The sequence below is a fragment of the Budorcas taxicolor genome, chromosome 5 (genome assembly GCF_023091745.1).
Source record: "Budorcas taxicolor isolate Tak-1 chromosome 5, Takin1.1, whole genome shotgun sequence".
Lineage (NCBI taxonomy): Eukaryota > Metazoa > Chordata > Mammalia > Artiodactyla > Bovidae > Budorcas > Budorcas taxicolor.
In genome coordinates this window covers 2,052,050-2,073,192 of record NC_068914.1, presented here as the reverse complement: position 1 = coordinate 2,073,192, position 21,143 = coordinate 2,052,050, and the positions used below count along the sequence as shown (strand labels likewise).

The following is a 21,143-nucleotide window of genomic DNA, read 5'->3' as shown; positions in this document are numbered from 1 at the left end:
GGTGCTTCCGGCTTCCGCGACGTACGCTGTCGCAAACCGGAAGTGTGAGGTTTAGCGAGCACCGGCGCCCGGAAGGTCAGCGTGTGAAGGAGCCGGTGGTAACGCGGGTCTCCCCGCTCTTACCGAGGAGCGACGGCCGAGCAGACTACCTCGGCCGGAGGCGGCGGGGAGAAGCAGACGGGCAGTTTGCTGCGACACCATGGAGGGCGGCGGGGGTAGTGGCAACAAAACCACTGGGGGGTTGGCCGGCTTTTTCGGAGCCGGCGGGGCAGGCTACTCGCACGCGGATTTGGCTGGAGTCCCGCGTAAGTATCAGGCCTCGCCTGCGAACATTCTCACTGGTTCTTGCCACCGCCCCACACGTGCGGTGTGTCCTGTTCTCTCTCTTTCTTTTTTTCTTTTTTTTGCTGCGGTCGCAAGCTTCAGTACCAGTAGTGGGGCCCGCGTGTCTGCACGGCCGCATTTTCCAACACTGAACGAGTGTTTGGAGCCGTGGACCCGGAGAAGCTCTCTGTGGCTGACTTGGATCCGGGAGATACTGCATGTTTTTTCCCCCTTGTATTCAGGCTTCCTGCCTTACCGTTCCTCCCACATATCGAGCCTATAGGTAACTTTTTAACACAAAGTCACATGTCCTAAGCCACGAAGTAGTAGCCTTCAGGGCAAAACACTCTGAATAACGCATACAGATGAGAAAGAAATAGGCGTCAAGTGGAGAAACTTGCAGAACTGAACTTTTTTATAGATATGGAAAAGAAGCCAAGAAGGAATTTTAGGAAAGGAGGCGCGAACACCCTGCCTGCGCCCTCTCCTAAATACCACGAACATGGATTCCTGATCTTTGGAACTTTCTAACTGTGGGTATTCACCTGGATGAGTAAAACGTGGACTTAAAGATAGTGGGAAGTTGGTGAAGGATAAGAGCTTTATAAAACTTTTATCTTGAGAATCTCTCTACTCTTTCTTTAGGTCTTTTATGCTCAAAAACAAAAACGGCTTTTAAAATTCCTAGTGTCACCTGTGTGAAAACTGAATCTAGAACATAGTTTGCGTGTAAGTTATAGGATATGGCTAGTTCATGAGTTTCGGAGCACAAAGCGCACTGCCTTAATGTGAAAAGGCATTATTGCATTAAGATTTCAGGGTGAATTAAGAGATCAAGGAGTACACACTATTGATTGAGTTCGTGAGATGGAGTTTTCTGGGTGCAGGACTGCAGCAGTTATATTTTTTAAAATGACTGATGTTTTCACAGAGCTTCCATTCCATTGAAGTGAGCCAAGTAAGTAAAGTGTTTCAATTAGTGGTAAATGTGTAAAGGCAGATAGGATTTTGAGATGGTGATGGGAGCTGCTGCCAAGTCACTTCAGTCGTGTCTGATTCTATGCGACCCCGTAGACGGCAGCCCACCAGGCTCCCCCGTCCCTGGGATTCTCCAGGCAAGAACACGAGTGGGTTGCCATTTCCTTCTCCAAATGGGAGCTGAAGCCATTTAAAAATGGCCCAGGAAAAACTACTCAGGGTTGTTGACATTTGAGCTGTGACCTGAATACCATTCAAATGGTATTCAGGAGGTCTGAGAGGAGGTAAGTGTTTAAGGAACAGCTGTTAGGCCATTGTGTCTACAATCTACAAGGGAGGTGGTGAGGCTGGAGATACTGAGATTAGAGGCGAAGGAATGGCAGCTAATGAAGTGTTTTATAAGGAGTTTGGACTTAGTTACAAGTGTAAATGGAAGCCATTTAGATTGATTTCCTTTTCTGGAAAAAAAAAAGTCAGTTTAATTACCATTTAGAAAGTGAATTGGAGAGACTGGAGCAAGTATGGAGTCCAATTAGGTAGTGATTGGACTAGGATGGCAGCAGTAGAGACGGTGAGTACCATTCAAGATAGATTTTGGATATAGAACTAACAGGCCTTCAGGTTGATGAGAAGACCAGAGTCCTGGGTAATGGATAGATTTGAGAACAACCATCTGAGATACAGAGGATCCAAAGATTCAATTTAAAATATGAGGAAGTTGACTTTTCCGTGATAGATTTTTCTCTCTTCAAAGGTAATGGAATTCAAGTCTGGCCCTCGGAGAGCTCCCGTTTTCTTTTGCCCTGACCTCCATCCTTCTGGTGATGACCTAGAATTCTCTATTATAGAAATCAACTTTGTCAGCAACTGTCAACACTTAGATCTGAAGGGATTGCCTTAAAATGTTTATACACAACACATAACCCGAGTGATTTTTTCCCCTTCGTGAAATTGGTTTGTCTGTTCTCAGTCTTACTTTGCAACGTGTATAGCCCCTGGTGGCTCAGACAGCAAAGAATCTGCGTGCAGCGCAGGAGACCCAGGTTTGATCCCTGGAGAAGGGAAAGGCACCTCACTCCAGGGTTCTTGCCTGGAGACTGCATGGACAGAGGAGCCTGGCAGGCTACAGTCCATTGGATCACAAAGAGACGGACACGGCTGAGCAGCTAACACACACACACAGTTGTCAGGTACTTTTGTAGTAAAGTGGAGGGAAATTAGCTTTATGGATGAACTGGGCTATGCTTCCTGCTACTTCAGTAATTTGGTCCCTGTTACTGCCGGTGTCCTGATATGAGAGCCTGAAACACCAGTGCAGGATTGAGGCCGCCAGGAGGAGTCAGCCCCTAAACTGCCAGGCAGGAAGGATAAGACAGAAAAGTGGGAGGAAAATTTGCAGGCATTGTAAATCAGAATCGCAGAACACATTGAAGAATCAAGAGCAGAATTAATGCTAAATGAAATAACTAAATTTTTATTGCAATATATTGCTTTCTTTTCTCTCTAGTAACTGGTATGAACCCTCTGTCTCCTTATTTAAATGTGGATCCACGGTATCTCGTACAGGTAAGAACTTTATTGGTCTGGTCCTCTACCTTACCATTTAAAAAAATAACCGCAGGTACCTATGTTGACTTGACCTGTGATATGTGCTTCTAGAGGCATCAAGTCTCTGCTCCTCTTTCACCCTTTTCCCCCACAAACTCCACGGGTTTGCCTTGCATCCCTTCCTGACACTAGTTGATTAAAGGATTTGGGGGTTTGGTTGGTTTTTTGTTTTGTTTTTTCATTTTTTTTTAAGGTTGTGATAAAACTAACAAAATTTGCCATCTCTGACTGTACTGTTCAGTGGTTGCATTCCTAATTCTGTATAGCTGTTACCACCTACGAGTGCCATGCTTTTCATGTTGTGAAGTGAAACTCTGTGCCCGTTAAACAGTAGCTCCTTTTTCCTTCCTCCCAGTTCCTGACAACTACCCTTCTGCTTTCTGTCTGACGATTTTTGAATGCTCTGAGCACCTGAAATAAGTGGAATCATACAGTCTGTGTGTGTGTGTGTGGCGGAGTTAGTTCAGTCAGCATAATGCCCTCAAGGCTCGTATGTATTGTAGCGTGTGTCAGAGTCTCCTTTCTTTCAAGGCCGTGTAATATCCCATTTTGCTTATCCATTCACGTGTCCTGTGGACACTTGGATTGCTTCCAGGTTTTAGTTGTGAGTAGTGCTACTGTGAATTTTGGTGTATAAACACCTTTTCCAGATCCTCATTTCAGCTCTTTTGGTTGTACATCCAGAAGTAGAATTGTCCCATCACAGGGCAATCATATCTGTAATTTTTTGAGAAACTGCTACACTGTTTTCCACTGCAGCTGTGCCATTTTTCATTCCCACCAACAGTGCACAAGGATTCCAGTTTCTCCACATTCTCACCAACAGTTTTTATTATCTGGAATTTTTTGAGAATCATTATTAAAATGACTGGAGTGGTGACTTACTGTAGTTTTGATTAGCATTTCCCTAATGATTAGTGGTCTAGTGGTTTTCCCCACTTTCTTCAATTTAAGTCTGAATTTGGCAATAAGGAGTTCATGATCTGAGCCACAGTCAGCTCCTGGTCTTGTTTTTGCTGACTGTATAGAGCTGCTCCATTTTTGGCTGCAAAGAATACAATCAGTCTGATTTTGGAGTTGACCATCTGGTGATGTCCATGTGTAGAGTCTTCTCTTGTGTTGTTGGAAGAGAGTGTTACAACCAGTGCGTTCTCTTGGCAAAACTCTATTAGCCTTTGCCCTGCTTCATTCCGTACTCCAAGGCCAAATTTGCTGGAGTTACTCCAGGTGTTTCTTGCCTTCCTATTTTTGCTTTCCAGTTCCCTATAATGAAAAGGACATCTTTTTTGGGTGTTTGTTTTAAAAGATCTTGTAGGTCTTCTAGCCCTGGGTGTTCATTGGAAGGACTGAGGCTAAAGCTGAAACTCCAATACTTTGGCCTCCTCATGCGAAGAGTTCACTCATTGGAAAAGACCCTGATGCTGGGAGGGATTGGGGGCAGGAGGAGGAGGGGACGACAGAGGATGAGATGGGTGGATGGCATCACTGAATCGATGGATGTGAGTTTGAGTGAACTCTGGGAGTTGGTGATGGACAGAGAGGCCTGGTGTGCTGCAGTTCATGGGGTCACAAAGAGTCAGACACGACTGAGCGACTGAACTGAACTGATGAATGATTAGTGATGTTGAGCAACTTTTCATGTACTTATTGGCCTTTTGTCTATCTTTGGAAAAACGTCTGTTGAACTCCTTTGTCCAACTTGGAATCAGTTCATTTGAATTATGTTGAATTTTAGTCATTCCCTGTATATTCTGAGTATTACCCCCTTATAGATATATGACTTGCAAGTATTTCCTCCCATTCTGTGAGTTGTCTTTTTACTCTTGATGTTGTCTTTTGGTGCATAAAAATCACGAAGGCCAATATTTGTGTTTTATCACTTGTTGCCTTTGGTGCCATATCCAAGAAATCATGGCTAAATGTGTTATGACAAAGCTTTTTTCCCAGTGTTTTCTTCTAAGAGTTTTACAGCTTTGGGTCTTCCATTTAAGTCTTTGATCCATTTTGAGTTAATTTTTGTGTGTGGTGTTAGGTAAAGATCCAGCTTCACTCTTTCCATATGGCTATCCAGCTTTTACAGTACCGTTTGCTCAAAAGACTGTCTTTTCCCTGTCTAATGGCCTTAACATTCTAGCCAAGAATCGTCTGACCATATGTGCAAAGGTTTATTTCTGGACTCTGTTCTATCCGTTGATGTGCACGTCCTTATGTATACTAGCACCGCACCAGCATACAGTCAGGCTTATTGAGGATTGTAGCTTTGGTAAGTTTTGAAATCAGCAAGTGTGAGTCCTTCAGGATTGCTCCTCATTTTTCAAGATTGTTTTGCTTCTTTGGAGTGCCGCTTGGTCATGAGGTATAACCCTTTGACTATGCTGCTGGCTTTGGTTTCCTGGACTTTTGTCTAAGACTTTGCAGCAGTGTTCATAGGGGGTTTTGGCCTGTAGTTTTTTGCAGTGTCTTTTGTTCATGGGGGGTTTTGGCCTGTAGTTTCTTTGCAGTGTCTCTGTCTGGCTTTGGTATGACCATACTTGCCTCACACCCAGAGTCATGAAATGTTCCAAGCATTTCCTCCACTTCAGGGTTTTGGAAGAGCTTGAGGATTGGTGTTAGGGTTTTGGAGTTTTTTGTGTTTTTTTTTTTTTTTTTTTTGCATCTGTGCTCCACGACTTCCCTGTCCAGAGATTGACCCAGCCCATGGCAGTGAAAGTCTGGAATCCTAACTACTAGGCCACCAGGGAACCCCTGCAGTGGGGGTTAGTTCTTTAAATGTTTGATTAAACTTACCAGTGAAGCCATCAGGTCCAGGGTTTTTCTTTGTTGTGAAATTTTTTTTTAATTAGTGATTCAGTCTTTTTACTGGTCTCTTCAGATTTTCTGTTTCTTGGTGAGTTTTGTGTTTCTAGGAATTTGTACATTTCATCAAGAACATTCAGTTTGTTGGCATACAAACTTGTTAATGACAGTTTCTTATAATCCTTTTTAATTCTTTAGAATCAGTAGTGATATCCTCACCTTCATTTCTGATTTCAGTAATTTATTTCATTTATCTCTGCTCTAATCTTTATTACGGGGTCTTCCTTGGTGGCTCAGCAGTAAAGAATCTGCCTGCCAGTGCAAGAGATGCCGGTTCCAACCCTGGGTTAGGAAGATCCCCTGGAGAAGGAAATGGCAATCCACTCCAGGATTGCCTGGGAAATCCAAGGACAGAGGAGCCTGGTGGGCCACAGTCCATAGGATCACAAAGATTCAGACATGACTGAGTGACTGACACTTTGCTTAATTTATTTTGATGGTCTGTTACTAGATAAGTAAATGTTTATTTTATAATTGTATTTTCTTGCTGTGTTGAAACTTTACTGATGTAATATCATTCTTTGTTTCTTATAAACTTTTTATTTTCTAATTTTAATACAGCCACCGTGCTCTTTTGGTTATTATTTGCATGGACTATCTTTTTCCGTCCTTTCACTTTGAATCATTTTGTGTCTTTGGAAGTAAAGGGAATCTGTTGTAGCCACCGTATGTATAAATGGATCACATTTCTGAGTGCATTGCGCTAATCTCTGTCTTTTGTCTAGAGTTGAATACACTTTAAAGTGGTTGCTGCTGAGGAGAGATTTTGGTGTTTTGCTCTTCATTTTCTGTAACCTAACTTTTTTGTCTCTCCTTTCTTACATTAATAACTTCTTTTGTGTTTGATGTTTTTGTGGGGAATTGTTTAAATTCCTTTCTCATGACCTTTTTTTTATATATATATATATACTCTATAGCAGTTTTCTAAAGTTATAACACTAATTTGAATTTATACCAGTTTAACTTTAGTAACATACAAAAATACTGCTCCTTTACCACCTGTCCCTGCCCCTCTCAATTGTTGATGTCACAGAACTGTATCTTTATACATCATGTGCTCAAAAACATAATCTAATAATTCTTTTAAACCCTTTAAAATTTAAAGTTATGTAGAAATACAAAGGTGGAGTCAAAAACATAAGCTACAGTAGTCCTTTGACAACTGTCCATTTATTTGCTTTTATTACACTCTCTGCCCTTCATCAGGCTGTGCTTCACTCTCTTGTCCTTTCATTGTGGTTTGCAGGACTCCCTTCATCGTATCTTGCAGGGCAGGTTCAGTGGTCACAAACTCGCTCAACTTTTATTTTTCTGGGAATCTTTAATATCTCCTTATTTTTGAAGGACAGTTTTATACGTCAGCCCACTTCCTAGTGGCCTCCAAAGTTTCTCTTGAGAAATTGACTGATAATTAACAGCCCACTTCCTAGTGGCCTCCAAAGTTTCTCTTGAGAAACTGACTGATAATCTTATTGAGGATCCTTATATATAAGTTGCTTCTCTCTTGCTACATTCAAGAATCTCTCTCTGTAGCTTTCAAAACTTTTGATTTTAATACATCCCAGTATGAGTCTCTTTGAATGTATCTTACTTGGTGTTTATTGAGTTTCTTGAATGTTCACTTGCATCTCTCTTATCAAATTTGGGGGAGTTTTCGGCCATTGCTTCTTCGAACATTCTCCTGTGACTCACAGTCTGTATTCTCGTCTGCTTTGCAATATCACAAAGATCCTTAAGGCTCTCTGTTCACTTCTGTTCAATTATATTTCCTCCTGATCCTAAGACTCAGTAATTTCTATCGTCTTATAATTGGTGATTGTCCATTCTACCTGCTCAAATCTTTGAATCCATTTAGTGAATTTACCAGCTGTTCTTTTCAGTTTCAGAATTTATTTTTGGTTTCTTTCTAGATTTTCCTTCTGTTTCCATTTTGTTCATACATTGTCTTAACTTTCTCCACATCTTCCTTAGGTCTTTGAGCATCTTTATGACGATTACTTTAAAGTCATTTAGATCTAGGCTTTCGTTTTAAAGCCTAGTCAATCTCCTATCAGGTGTTTCCTAGGGACAGTTCTGTTGATCTTTTTTTTCCCATTGAATGGCCCATACTTTCCTATTGCTTTGTATGCCTTGTGATTTTTTGTTGTTGTTGAAAATCGGACATTTCTAACAACGTGGTTAACTCTGGAGATGAGACCCTCTTGCCTTCCCTGAGGGTTGCCTTTATTTGGTTGTTGTTTGGGTTTTACTCATACAGGCTGCCTTTGCGTTGAGGGCCAGCCTGGAGTATAAACTGAAGCTCTTCTCAGTCCTTTTCAGAGCCTACACTTTTTTCCTGGACGTGTGTTGTCTCTTTCTGATTTTTCCTTTAGATAAAATTGCTTTTGAATGTTCTAGTCTTTAATGTCCAGTTCATGAAGGAGGAAACAGTAAGGCAAGCAGCTCCCAGCTTTTCTTCAAAACCCTAGGAGTGAGCAGGGGTGAGGGGGCTCAGCAGCAGTGGCCGCCTGCTTCTGTGTGTGCACTTCTGAATCAGGAGCAGAGATCAGAGCACAGATGGGAGATTTACATGTAGAAGCAACAAGTAATTAGCTTTTGAACCCCATAAAAATATTGTGTGAGAAGTTAACAAAGTTTTAAGAGATCATTAAAGTGGGAATCTTTTTAATCTTAAACCAAATCAGTACATGTGAAAAAGAAAAAATCTTTACTACCTGAGTTTATTTTATTAGATCAGGTTATTTTTATTCAAAAGCCTATGGAAATAAGAGTGGTCTGATGAATACAAACATTTGAAATTAGGGGTTATACATTTTAAGGTTTATATTAGCCTCAGTTTTTTGTTGTTTGTTTTTGTGGGGTTTTGATGATTTGTTTTTTGGGTTTGTTTTTTTTTTGGAGAAATTGCTGATTCAACACAAATAAAGTTGCAAAAACTCAGTTTACAACATCAAAAGGGCTTCCCAGGTGGCACTGAGGGTAAAGAACCCACCTGCCAATTCAGAACACGCTAGAGGGTTAGAAAGATCCCGTGGAGGAGGGCATGGCAACCGACTCCAGTATTCTTGCCTGGAGAATTCCACGGACAGAGGAGCCTGGCTAGCTATAGTCTATGGGTCGCAGAGAGTCAGACATGACTGAGCTATTTAATGCACGCACACACACACACACAACATCAGAGAGTAATTGCTGGCTATCTCAGGAATGCAAGGCTGACTCACTCACTGAGGAGTGAGTCAGTGATGACGTGCACTGTACCTGCTAATGTTGATTATGGCCACCGTGTTTCCCCCCATTTGTATTAGGGTTCATTTCTGGATCATAAATAATCATCATATTTGTCTACCTCATCATATTAAATACAGCATTCCTAAAAACCTTAAGAAGCACAATGTAAAACTAAGTCATTACTTGAAAAGTCAGGAAGCACTCAGAATTTACAAATATATGTTTAATATATTTAGACATAGAATCTATTCAGATTTGCTTATTATTGCTCAGCAGACCATTTCTGTGTGATGAGAGTACATGTGTTTATTTATTTGTGCAATTTTGGGTAAGAATTTATGCACAAGCCAGAAATCAGAGCTAGTGTAGAGGTGGAGTTTTCCTAGTCGTGAACGCATTTACCAAAGGCCAGTGTTTGCCAAAGTGATGTTTATCTGTTCACATTTTGTGTTAAGGGTGTGTGCTATGGTTCAGGAGCTGATTTCAGCTATTTTTATATAGAAAGCTTGGCAGAAGTGTGAGTGTGTTTGCTCTTCCTGAAAGTGCACTGCATTGCAAAATCGATCCTGTCGTGCTCTGGCAGTGATGCCTCTCGACCTAGTGTTCCTGCGTGATCTTCAGGGCAGGGAGCTCATACCAGATTTTGTGTGTGCGCTTACTAGGAGGAGGGTAGCTTTCCTTCTAGTAGCTTTCCGAGATTATAAAAGGAATACATGCCCTCCAGACAGTTAAGAACTGTTAAAGTGGTGTTTTTGCCCTTGTGTAAGTGATCCAGTCTATTATACTTCTCTCGTTTCTGCTCGTTTTTCATGAACATTTGGTCTTAACATATAGTAAAATGGTGGTTGATAAATAGTATTAATAGCTACAGAATGAGTTATTTTCTCCTTCCAGACTGGTTTTTTGTTACCTCTCATAGCTTTCAGTTTGCCTTTCTATAGAGATGGCACTCTTAAATTGTCAAATTTATCGTGAAGGCAAATTACGTATAATCTATCAAATTCACATTGAGAAGCTAAATTCTGAGCAAGAATTTCTCCTAAGAACTAATGAACATAACTGTATATATTATGTACTTCATTTCACTTTGGTTTATATGTTGCTTTTGTTGCAGAAAGTTTTATCTTTGTTTGACAAAGTATAGTGGAGTTTTCCTTAATTTACGTTTTACATTCTGTGAAAAACTCCTTTGAAAAATTAAACATTTTGCAAGTGTAATACATGTGTTGAGGGGAGCTGAACTTGATTTTATTATTATCCCTGTAGGATACAGATGAGTTTATTTTACCAACTGGAGCTAATAAAACCCGGGGCAGATTTGAACTGGCCTTCTTTACCATTGGAGGATGTTGTATGACAGGTTGGTATTTATATATGGTTTTTAAGTGTCCTAAATCCAGGTAGTCAAAAGTGCTTAAAATCCAAGGCAATTAAAATAATAGTTTCAGGGTGTTTTTTAAAAAAATCATTATTTACATTTTTTCTTATTAAATAAAAATGGAAAAGAATCAAGTATAATTGTTCTTTAATATAAAGCTGATTATTTGAATGAATTATTACTCTGATTTTCCAGGGGCCACATTTGGGGCAATGAATGGTCTACGGCTAGGATTGAAGGAAACCCAGAACATGGCCTGGTCCAAACCAAGAAATGTACAGTAAGTCTCATGTGATGACATACTGATGTTTGAGTATTAATCTCTACTTTGTTGGCCTAATGAGCACGACCTTGAGATTACAATATTTAGAGTACTGCATAATTTTTGGTCAATTTTTTTGCTGGTGTTTTCCCCTTATTCATTATAAAAGGAATTTAGGAATCAAGTTGCTGGGTCTAAGCTTTTAGGAGTGATTTTTGAATCAGTGTCCATCAGCTGGGGCTATTCCAGCCTCACTTCTCAGCTGCACCTGTTCTATTTTGCAGGCCTGTATCACATGCTTTTCAAATTGTTGAATTACTAGTACATTATTTGGATTGTTCAGGGCTGTGCAAAACCATAGGACATGGTAAGTGAAGAAATAAGAAGCACATAAGACTAATTACTAAGTTTGCTGTCATTTGATTGAATTACTCATTGACTTCACCCTCCATTTCTGAAATGCAAAGGCGCAGAAAATGTCCATGAAATTCCTAGAACTTAGAGGTAGTTCTGAAAGGAGTAAGATAGTCTTATCTTAGGAAACTGAAGTTTGTAGAGAAGGGAAAGTGCAAATAAACAAGTCAGAAAGTGTACATAATGTGCATCTTCACCCTACTTAAGAAGCAAACATGACCAGACCCTTTTGCTGCTCCTTAAATAATGTTTTTTAGGTTTTCTAAACAAAGTGCATTTTATGCTTCATATGAGTGGAAGGACACAGTATGTGTCTTTCTTTAAGCTCCGTTTTCCTTAGCCAGCAGATGGCAGCAGGTGTGTTAGAATGAAATCTTGGGAAACATGAAGGCCTTTCAAACTTTTCACCTTCCTGTTACTGTATGGATCACTGCCCTTGCTTTACAAGCTCAGATCCTTGAATATTTTTGTATTTATGTTGGTAATATTCATTCTTTACTCCAGTTTTGTTTTTTTTTTACTTTTTGTATTATGGATAGTTTTGAATATATACCATAACCCAAGTTCAACAACCACTAACCAGCACCAGGACCAATTGTGTCCCATCACTTTCTCCCCTCTCATATTATTTTGAAACAAATCCCCAGCATCATATTATTAAATAACAATTTGGAAAGTCTCTTAGAAAAGATAACCTTTGTTTCTGAAAACCATCATAGTTATTAAATTTTTGAGAGAGTTGAATTAGTTTGCCTTTTTAAAGTCAGATTTTTTAAATCTTATACATCATTTTCTTTTATATACTCATTCTGATTTTTTTAGACAGAGATAGCATTTAAAAAATGGAAAGATAATCAGGTTTCAGGCCAGAAAAGATCTATATAGTTTCAAAGCCCAGATTCATTACTTATTGGGATCTTGGGTAAGTTTCTCTACTTTCTGTCTTTAATCTATTAAGAGATGATTACAGTGGGAAGTAGGTAAGGACCCAGTAAATGAAAGTATGTTGCCCAATCATGTTCCAAAGAACTTTGCCACTTTGCAGTGCCACCAGCAATACAGTAATGAAAATTAATAGTTTTAGAAGCTTATCACAAATGAAAAACAATTAAGTGCTAAACTTAAAATATTAGTAAATATGTAGCAATTCACTGTTTAACAATATTTGTAACCATTACTAATTTTTTAAATAATCCTTTAGAAGTAATACAGAGTTTTGTTATTATTGAGCATTAGTTTAAACGGGCTCTTTACTGCTTGCTATTGTAACTCCGTGGTTCCCAGCAGCAGTCAGCTGTCGGGACGGCCGTTCCTGTGACAGTGTTGCTCTGCTGGGAGAGGAAGGCTCTGTCCTCTGCTCCAGTCGCCTCCGCCGCTGTCCTGGCGGCGTCCGGCACTGGTGAGGGCAGGGCCATGCTCCCCTGAGAGTGTGCTAAGTGCTCCCCGTGGCCGCTTAGCGCTGGTGTGGGAGCAGACACAGAACACTCCTCAGGTCTCTAATGGGGTGCTTTTTCCTTCTCTCTGGGTGCTTGTAAGATACAGTCCAGGATATCATTCACACCTTTTATATATTTAATAATTTAATGTATTTAGTAATTAGAATTTTCTTTATGCATTGCACCAAAACATTGGGAGTTTTTAACCTAACCTTCATTTATGTAAAGTAAAAGGATTCCTTATTGAATTCTAAGGAGGTGTTAAGTTTTAAAATTAAAAAAATAAAATTAAGAAAACTTTGGGTATTGTGTTTATATATTTAAAATTGATGTTATATGGTTTTCTAAACACTAAAGCAATACTGGTTCTAAATACAGATTCTTTCTCTTTCTGCCCTGGTAGGATCTTGAATATGGTGACTAGGCAAGGGGCACTTTGGGCTAATACCCTAGGTTCTCTGGGTAAGTAGATATCTCACTTTATAATAAATCATGATCATTACAAAGAAAGAATGTACATGTATCATGAACAATTTGATCAACTAAAATTCTGGTGCTGGGATGTTCATAATTATGTTTAAATCCGCTCTGGTGAGCAGTGTAAATACTACTTAGGAAAAGATCATAAACTATTGATACATAGCAAAATAATGCCAGGTACTAATACCATTGTGAATATACTCTTTGCTAAATGTTTTAAACACTACATACTCTCCTATCGCATCAAGGCACCAAATAAAATCATATTTTAACTCAGTGAAATCCAGATAGTTTAGCAACAAGGCAGATGTTTTTGTGTGTTAGGAAAAGCTCAAGGTTCTATAGCAGATATGAGGAGGAATCCAGCCCTCCTGATATGTTTTCCTAATAGCCCATTCATCATCCTGTTTACCTAATGAGATTTCTCAGACTAACTGCCTGAGTTGCAACAGGGCCTTTGTAGATACTGGAAATATTTGCAGTTCTAAGGAAGGTATAATTTAGTAGTACTTAGCAACAAATGCTTTCATACTATAGTGTTTATGAATGATTGACTCTCTTGATTATTCGTGACTAATATAAGAAGCTTACTTACGGCACTTATGCCCTCGACCAAAGTTTTCTGTATCTGAAAGTCTTTTAACTGATGGCAGATTAAGTAATAGAAAATGTAGGTAGCTTGTCAAAAGATAAGAGAGGCCTCTTGTGTGACAGAGATCCTAGCCTTGTCATAGGCTTTGGAAGCAGGACATGGTCACCCTTAGACAGTCAGGTTTGCGTTTGGGATCCTGGTAAAGGGCTACTTCCCTGTGCTGCTTGTGCCCCCAATACCCCTCCCCCTTGCAGCCACCCTCCTTTGAGTCGATGCTTGTGAGATTGCTTGTACCTAGAGTGAGGCCCTGGACATTCTCAGTTCAGTTAATGTTCCAGAAATACCCATTCTGAGCAAGCTGGAATGGTCAGTTACCCTGTATGTTTTCCTTACAATGTGATCAGTTATGATGTTTTGCTCAAGTTTAGTTTCAGTTAAATAAATGGAAACTGGAAGAAGAGCCTTTGTAGAAGTATAAAAACTTCACAGCAGAGGAGTTGTGAGGCCGAGTTTGCTGTAATTTTGAAAAAGGGCAGGAGAAGAGGTAATGCATTCATGCATTATGTCTCTTTAGAGCTGGAAGAGAATGGCGATTTAGGGGAAACGCTTGGTAAACTCAATAGTGCTATTGTTAGAGTTTTCACATGTGCAGAAACTAAAGCTCATTGTCTTGAAGTTGTATTTTTCTTAAAATAGAAATGCATGTGTTTTGCTTTTGTTTCTAAATTCTAAGTACAGCTGTTAACAAATAAATGGAAGTGAAAAAGATACTCTTCCTGGGTCTCCGCAGTGTTACTTTCCATAAATAGCTAATAAATTTCTTTGCTTTCCAAACATTTTCTTTGCCTATCCAGAGTCACACACACATGTGCCTGCTTTACATGTTAGTGAGCAGAGCTCTTCCTGCATTTTGAGTGCATAGTATTCCATTGTGTGGAAAGTCTCTCTGGATCAGTCCCCTCTTGAAAGTCACTTGATTAGTTGCTAAGCTTTTGTTACTACAAACAGTGTTCCAGTGATCATTGCTTATATGTCTCATGATGTCTGTAGAAGGCGTTTGTCTGAATATCATTGCCACACTGACTTTCAGTTCACTTCTTTATTGTGACCCGTTCCATCGCCCTTGTAGCTTTGCTTTATAGTGCATTTGGAGTCATCATTGAGAAGACGAGAGGTGCAGAAGATGACCTTAACACGGTAGCAGCTGGAACTGTGACAGGCCTGCTGTATAAATGTACAGGTAGGTGCCATTAGATGGTGGGACTGTCTCTTAATACAGTTGAAGTATGCTTTTTGGCCATACTGTAGTTTTTAAAAGGATTTTTTTTTTGGTAGTATAGTGTTCTTTGATACCTCACGGTTTGCGATTTTATTTTTTAATTTTCATAAAATACACATAAAATTGACCATCCAAACTGTTTAAATGTACAGTTCAATTATGTTAAGTATATTAACATTGTTATGCAACTGCAGAACTTTTCTTCATCGTATAAAACTGAACTCGGCCCACTAAACAACAACTCTGCCCTTCCCCCTTCTGCGGCCCCTGGCAAGCACCATTCTACTTTCTATGAATCGGATGCCTCGAGGGGCCTCATGGGAGTGCAGGCGTGTAGTGTTTTTCTTTTAGTGACTGGCTTATTCATTTAGTATAACCTCACAGTATGGCATGTATCAGAATTTCCTTCCTTTTTAAGGCTGAATAGTACGCCATCATACATATATACCACATTTTGTTCATTCATCTGTCAGTGGACACTTTGGTTGCTTCTGCCTTTGGCTGCCGTGCGTGATGTTGTTATGAACAGTGGTGGAGTAAATCCTAAGTGTTGAATCAGAATTACTTGGATGAAGATCAAATATCAAATTGTCCTCTAAGATGGAAAAGAAATGAACATTTGCTGAGTTATGGTTATATTCTCAGTAATAATCACTTAATATATAACTTGTCAAACTCTGTGAAGTGATAATCACAATACCCCAGTTTTATGGATGAGCACATTAAAGACGTTCTTTTTCAAAAGATCATAAAACTAGTGACAGCCCCAGATTTTTCCCACATTTCTGTTTTAAATTGCCTAAATTTATGCCATAATTGCCTATTTATGTTTTGTACTCAAGCCTCTGAACAGTACTTTTGTTTGTTTTATTATGCTTCAGACACTTGATTAAGTAATTTTTGTTCTTAGGTAGTTCCTCCATCACAAACATCAAGTAGCATTTTTTGCCTCACTTTTACTAGAAATGAGAGAGAAGTCTCTCTTACAGGATATAAAATCTAAAATTTCATGGTATGTCTGAGAGCAAGAGGCTTTTTTAATACTGAAAATGGTAACATTTGGAATCGTACCCCTAAGAGCTCACAAGACTTCTTGCAACACGTGCCTGTTCTGATACACATCAGCAGAGCTAGGCATAATAAGACAGGAAATATCTCCTAGGCACAATAAGACAGGACATATCTTTTGTATACACGAAAATGTTGGCATAGAAAAACCTTGTTAAAAACCTAAAAATGCTTTCACACTGAAAATCTTTGGGGTCAGACAAAGGAGTTTAAAACCTTAATTGGCTCCACAGGGGTGGCACTCAGCCAGCAAGTGTTTAATCGGCCCAAACTGTGTTTATGGAAAGATCAAAGTAAAATTTAAGGAACAGGAGATTCCACACAAAAATCTGGAGATTTTAGCTTCTTTTGCAAAAATGGAAGACACACGGCTCACGTTGTATACGGTAGCAGATGGCAGGAGCTGCACTGGGGGCGCTGCTACCCCAGGGGATGGACACGGGAGCTTCAGCTCAATCCTCACCAGTCCCTGCTTTCTTACTCAGCGTCAGCCATTACAGCATTTCCTGTGTTGGGGGCAGCCTTAAGTATAAGAATGGACTGAATTACCACCTCGTTTAAGACACATCACACATATGTTAAAGATACAAAGGGGAAGGCTGAAGACTTGGGGTTATCACAGGAGAAAAATGAGAGCCTAGTGCTCTGTGTCCAGGACTTCCTTGCAGGAATAGCATCTTCCCAGCCTGGGGCGCCTCCGACAGAAATTATGGAAAAGAATGCTCATGGCTCAGAAGAGGAAAAGCGAAAAAGAACATTCGTTACTGCTTTGTCAGGTGACAAGTGGGTTTCCGTTTTTCAGATTTCAGTTTCCACCACAATTGTGGAACACAGAAGAGGTGAATGACCTGCTGACCCAGAATTCCAACACTGGTTCCTAGTTCCCAGCTGACTAGTTTAATTCAGCACATCAAAATTGCGGACGGAGGCAAAGCAGTGTCTTTTACTGATTTCTGGTTTAGACGCCACTTAAAACAAAGCACAGAATTTTGTGTGGCAGGAATTTATTAAAAACTCCCATGTTCAAGGATTTGGAAGACAGTTTAGGTACTCCTCTAGTCTAGAGTCAGCCTAAACCACGAAGGAAAGAAGATGGATGCTGGTAGCCCAGTGTCAGTGTACGTAATGCTACTGAAGTGTACACTTACCAATGGTAAATTTTTTGTTACGTGTATTTTATCACAATTTTAAAAAGAATTTTTTAAAAACAATTTAAGTTAAATAGTGCAGAAATTTGTTGAATTTGTAAGCTGTCTCAGTGTGTAGGTAAGACCGTTCCCCTAAAACAGGGCAACAGGCTCCTTCTGGCCAGATGCCTGTCTCTTCACAGTTTGCAGACTAAGAATGTATTTTACATTGTAAAATAGTGAAAATTTTACATGGTTATATGTATCTACAATATGTAGGATCGAAACATCAAGAAATAGCAAGATACATATTCTTTAGAAACATGCGGGTAAAAAGTGGGTTTATTTTCCATCTGTTTCAAAAAAAAATGTGCTGACCCCTGTACTGAAGTAATTATCAGTTCAGTGTGTTAGCTCTGCCAGTAATCAGCTCTATACCAAATAAACTAGGCACTTAAATATTCTGGGCCTCATTTTCCCAGGTTTAGAAGAGATGACATTTGCCCTTTTTGGAAGAATTGTATAAGGATCCAAAAGACAGACAATAAAACAGAAGCCTCATGTTTGTTTTGCTTTATAGAGGTTAACCATTGGCCTCATTTGGTTCACTGTGTTCAGAGCAAGTGTATTTGCTAATCAACTTCCTGTACTTAGTTGGGCAAAGGTTGTTTTGTTACAGAAAGCCTAAAGCCAAGGCTGTTAAATTCTTTAACAGATCAACCAGATGGAAAACCCTGACATTATTGGAAAGAGTTAAAACTAAAACATAATGAAAGGCTACCCTTGAGCCAGGCTTCCCTGGTGGCTCAGCTGGTAGATAACCCACCTGCAGCACGACCTAGGCTCAGTCCCTGGGTTGGGAAGATCCCCTGGAGAAGGGAAAGGCCACTCACTCCAGTATTCTGGTCTGGAGAACTGCATGGGCTACTGTATAGTCCATGGGGTTGCAAAGAGTTGGACATGACTGAGCACATTTCACTGAGTCAGGATTACTGTGATTATTAGTAAATCATACAGTACATGTTTGGTATCTTCTTGCTAGAAACAGTTGCTCAGTCGTGCTAGAAACAATTTTTTCTTAGCCTTCAGAGAAGGCTAGTACAAAAGGGTTATGTTTTGTACTAAGGTTGTTTCATTTTGGTATGGAAGTAGAAGGCATTCTAGGGGATAAACTGTTAAGAGACACTTAATATGCCACTGACGTCCCAAAGTTCTTAAATCTTTATAGCTTCCGGTTTACACTGGAGTCTTCTGGTTTTGTAACCTGCTTAAAGAACATTCATTACACTCAGAAAACTTCACTCTAATATCTGAACCATAGCGATGCTGTCTCAGATGGCATTTATTTTTCCTGGGCTTCATTGCTTATTTTTTCCATTTCTAGAAATTTGGTCTGAAGTTCACTGTCAGCCCATTTTCCAGCCACATTGAATAGTTGCAAATGCAGCTGTCATGCCTAATCTTAAGTGTGGCAAGATAGATGAGATAGACTTGAAGGAAATATCTCCCATTTACTGTGATTAAATTTTTTTGTGTATCATCCCCCTTCCTACATATTTGATGGCTGTTTATAGATGATGCCTGCAGTTTCTATTTGGGTTTGTTTAAGAGAGATAATTGGGGTACTTCAGAGTTGAAGCCTAAGCCAGTCAGCTATCTAAAGTCTTCAGGCTAGAGAGGCTCCTAGAGGGAGTAACCCTTTAATCTATCACCTGAAGCCATCTGGCAGGACGTGCATTGCAGAAATGGTTGGTCTGAAGTGTTCTAACTCACCAGTGTCACTGAATTTCATGGAATTTACTGGAATGTAGCTAAAGGGTTTCTAATAGGGTATACCATAAACACTGGACCTTTGCTTTCCTAACACATGACTTGCAACAAATACTCCATAGATACCATACAGACTACCTGAAGTCTGTTATCCCTACTTATTTGTGAAACTGTTAAGAGAACATCAAGCATTTCTTAAAAGCTGCTTTGGGTACCCCCATTCCTTTTACTAGACTTGGTGACTATTTTCAGGTAACTGGTTGAAACACTGTTTCTGCATTTCAAATGAAATAGCTATTCCATAATCTTTTTCCACGTGAAAAAAATTCTTTTGTTAAGCAAAAATAGCTCAAAGTCTAATCCTAATCCTGGAATGTTTTTCCACTAGTATGACGATGCTTGGAGCTTCCCAGGTGGCTCAGTGGTAAAGAATGTGCCTGCCAAGCAGGAGACCCAGGTTTGATCTGTGGGTCAGGAAGATCCCCTGGAGAAGGAAACGGCAACCCACTCCAGTATTCAACCCACGCCAGTGTTCTTGCCTGGAGAATTCCAGGGACAGAGGAGCCTGGTGGGCTGTAGTCCTTGTGGTTGCAACAGAGTCAGACACGACTGAGTGACTAAATGATGCTAAGTTACGTCTCTGCTCATTAGTTGGAGATTTTCTGAAACATCAGAATAGGGATAGGTAATGGGAGAGTCGGTGCTTCATCAGCACCCAACTCAGACCTTGATTACAGCCATCTTATCTCCCACCACTGTCTTGAGTCTTCAAAATTAATATTTAGAGGACCTGTGCAGAGTCCAAAGCCTGTTAATACCGTCTCCAAAGAGGGTATCGCCTTGTTTACATACCACCTTAAATCAATTGGCAGTGCCAGTGAAGTTCTGAAAGTTAGGACTAGCAGGGAATTACTGATCTGCCTGGGATTTCAGTAAGAAGCATAAGGTCTTGTCCAAAAATGTCCTAGGATCAAGTCAGATTGAGGAAAGTCAAAACACCATGCTGATAACTGTGAGATTAAAAGTGAAAACAGGCTGTTACTATGGATGCATCGTTTACATATTAAGCAGGTGACTTAGGGGGAATCTGTGTCTACTGAATTTCAGTCTTGGTTTATTATTTTCAGAGCTTACTCTCCTGTTTGGGATGGAATCTTCATAAATCTGAAGAGTGTGTCTCAGCTTCGCAAACCTCTTAGGTCGCCCTCTGATGGGACAGTGTGCAGCCCAAGTGTGTAATGACACTCTCCCTTTTCCTCTCCCAGGCGGCCTTCGAGGGGCAGCACGAGGCGGCCTAGCAGGACTAACGCTTACGAGCCTCTACGCTCTGTACAACAACTGGGAGCACATGAAGGGTTCTGTGCTCCAGCAGTCACTCTGAAGATTCTGCTAGTTTACAAACGGAGGACGCTTAGTAGTCACCCTGATCAGTTTATAAGTCAGTCTGGAGGCATTTACTCTTCTACAACTAATTTGAAAAACTAGAGATTCCAATTTGCTGTGATGAAGAACATGGATGGTTGACCAGGACTGGCACTCCTTCCAGCCTTTACTGAGTTGAAGACAAAACACCCCTTGGCGGCTGAGTGATGTGGTTCTCCTAAGAAGACCTTGCACCTGTTTTTGCTCGTACCCACTTCTGGAAAACCACTTAATCCCAGAATGCAGGCCTGCTTGTCAATACTGTACCAGCCACATTTGTTCATTTAATGATCCAAGACTGTAGTATTGCTCTGTATTCCCAATAAAGGGTGAAAATAGAACTGAAGTCCTAACTCCAACATTAACATAGTGGGTGTTTCTCCAAAGTTGCTCTTGACTTATCTCTGCTCCCATAGGCCAAAGCATGTTTTCATGTTTGTGATGAAGTGAAGGGCTACTAGCAGCATTAGCAACTAGGTTAAAAATTTTTCTCCAACAGAGCTGACACTAAACAGCCTCAAGATATCTCAGGTTAACTATTATACCGTCGGTGTACTGTGCTAAAACAATCCTAACTCAGTCTCACTGGGGACGATGAGAGAGATGGCATAGACAGAGCTGGAAGTTTCTAAGGAAGCCCCGGGAAAGCGACAGAAAGGGGGACGAGTTACGTGATTTCTGAGTTTGTTTTCTCATTATGAAATGAAATTAATCAAATAATGCACTCTAGGTCACACATATATGTAATAAACAACTGGTGGCTATTATGATTACAGAGAAAGTGAAGTAGAGCCTTTCTGAACACATCTAGCTAGGAGGAATTTGGCAGAAAACCAGAGGACAACAGCATATAGTAATAACATACCTGTTTGCTAATTCAGGAGTGATAAAACAGCATTTTATTTTAAGTGAATATAAGAA

The 21,143-nt window shown here is 40.1% G+C and overlaps 1 protein-coding gene and 1 non-coding gene across 2 annotated transcripts; both read left to right on the top strand.

The window, feature by feature from the left end:
- Positions 1-50: 50 nt before the first annotated feature.
- LOC128047319 (mitochondrial import inner membrane translocase subunit Tim23) lies at positions 51-20,568 on the top strand. Its single transcript, XM_052639453.1, has 7 exons — positions 51-305; positions 2,810-2,868; positions 10,261-10,354; positions 10,568-10,652; positions 12,888-12,946; positions 14,686-14,796; positions 20,066-20,568. Exons 1-7 carry the CDS (start codon positions 200-202, stop codon positions 20,179-20,181), a joined length of 630 nt encoding a protein of 209 aa, XP_052495413.1. The 5' UTR covers positions 51-199; the 3' UTR covers positions 20,182-20,568.
- LOC128049133 (small nucleolar RNA SNORA74) lies at positions 12,328-12,527 on the top strand. Its single transcript, XR_008199497.1, has one exon. It is a non-coding gene; the product is annotated as a small nucleolar RNA SNORA74 (small nucleolar RNA).
- Positions 20,569-21,143: the final 575 nt, after the last annotated feature.

Excerpts from the sequence above, each read along its gene's own strand:
- LOC128047319 (XM_052639453.1), top strand. The coding sequence starts at position 200 with ATGGAGGGCGGCGGGGGTAGTGGCAACAAAACCACTGGGGGGTTGGCC. Across the intron at positions 10,355-10,567 it reads TGGAGGATGTTGTATGACAG|GGGCCACATTTGGGGCAATG; the intron begins GTTGGTATTTAT and ends CTGATTTTCCAG. Across the intron at positions 14,797-20,065 it reads CCTGCTGTATAAATGTACAG|GCGGCCTTCGAGGGGCAGCA; the intron begins GTAGGTGCCATT and ends TTCCTCTCCCAG.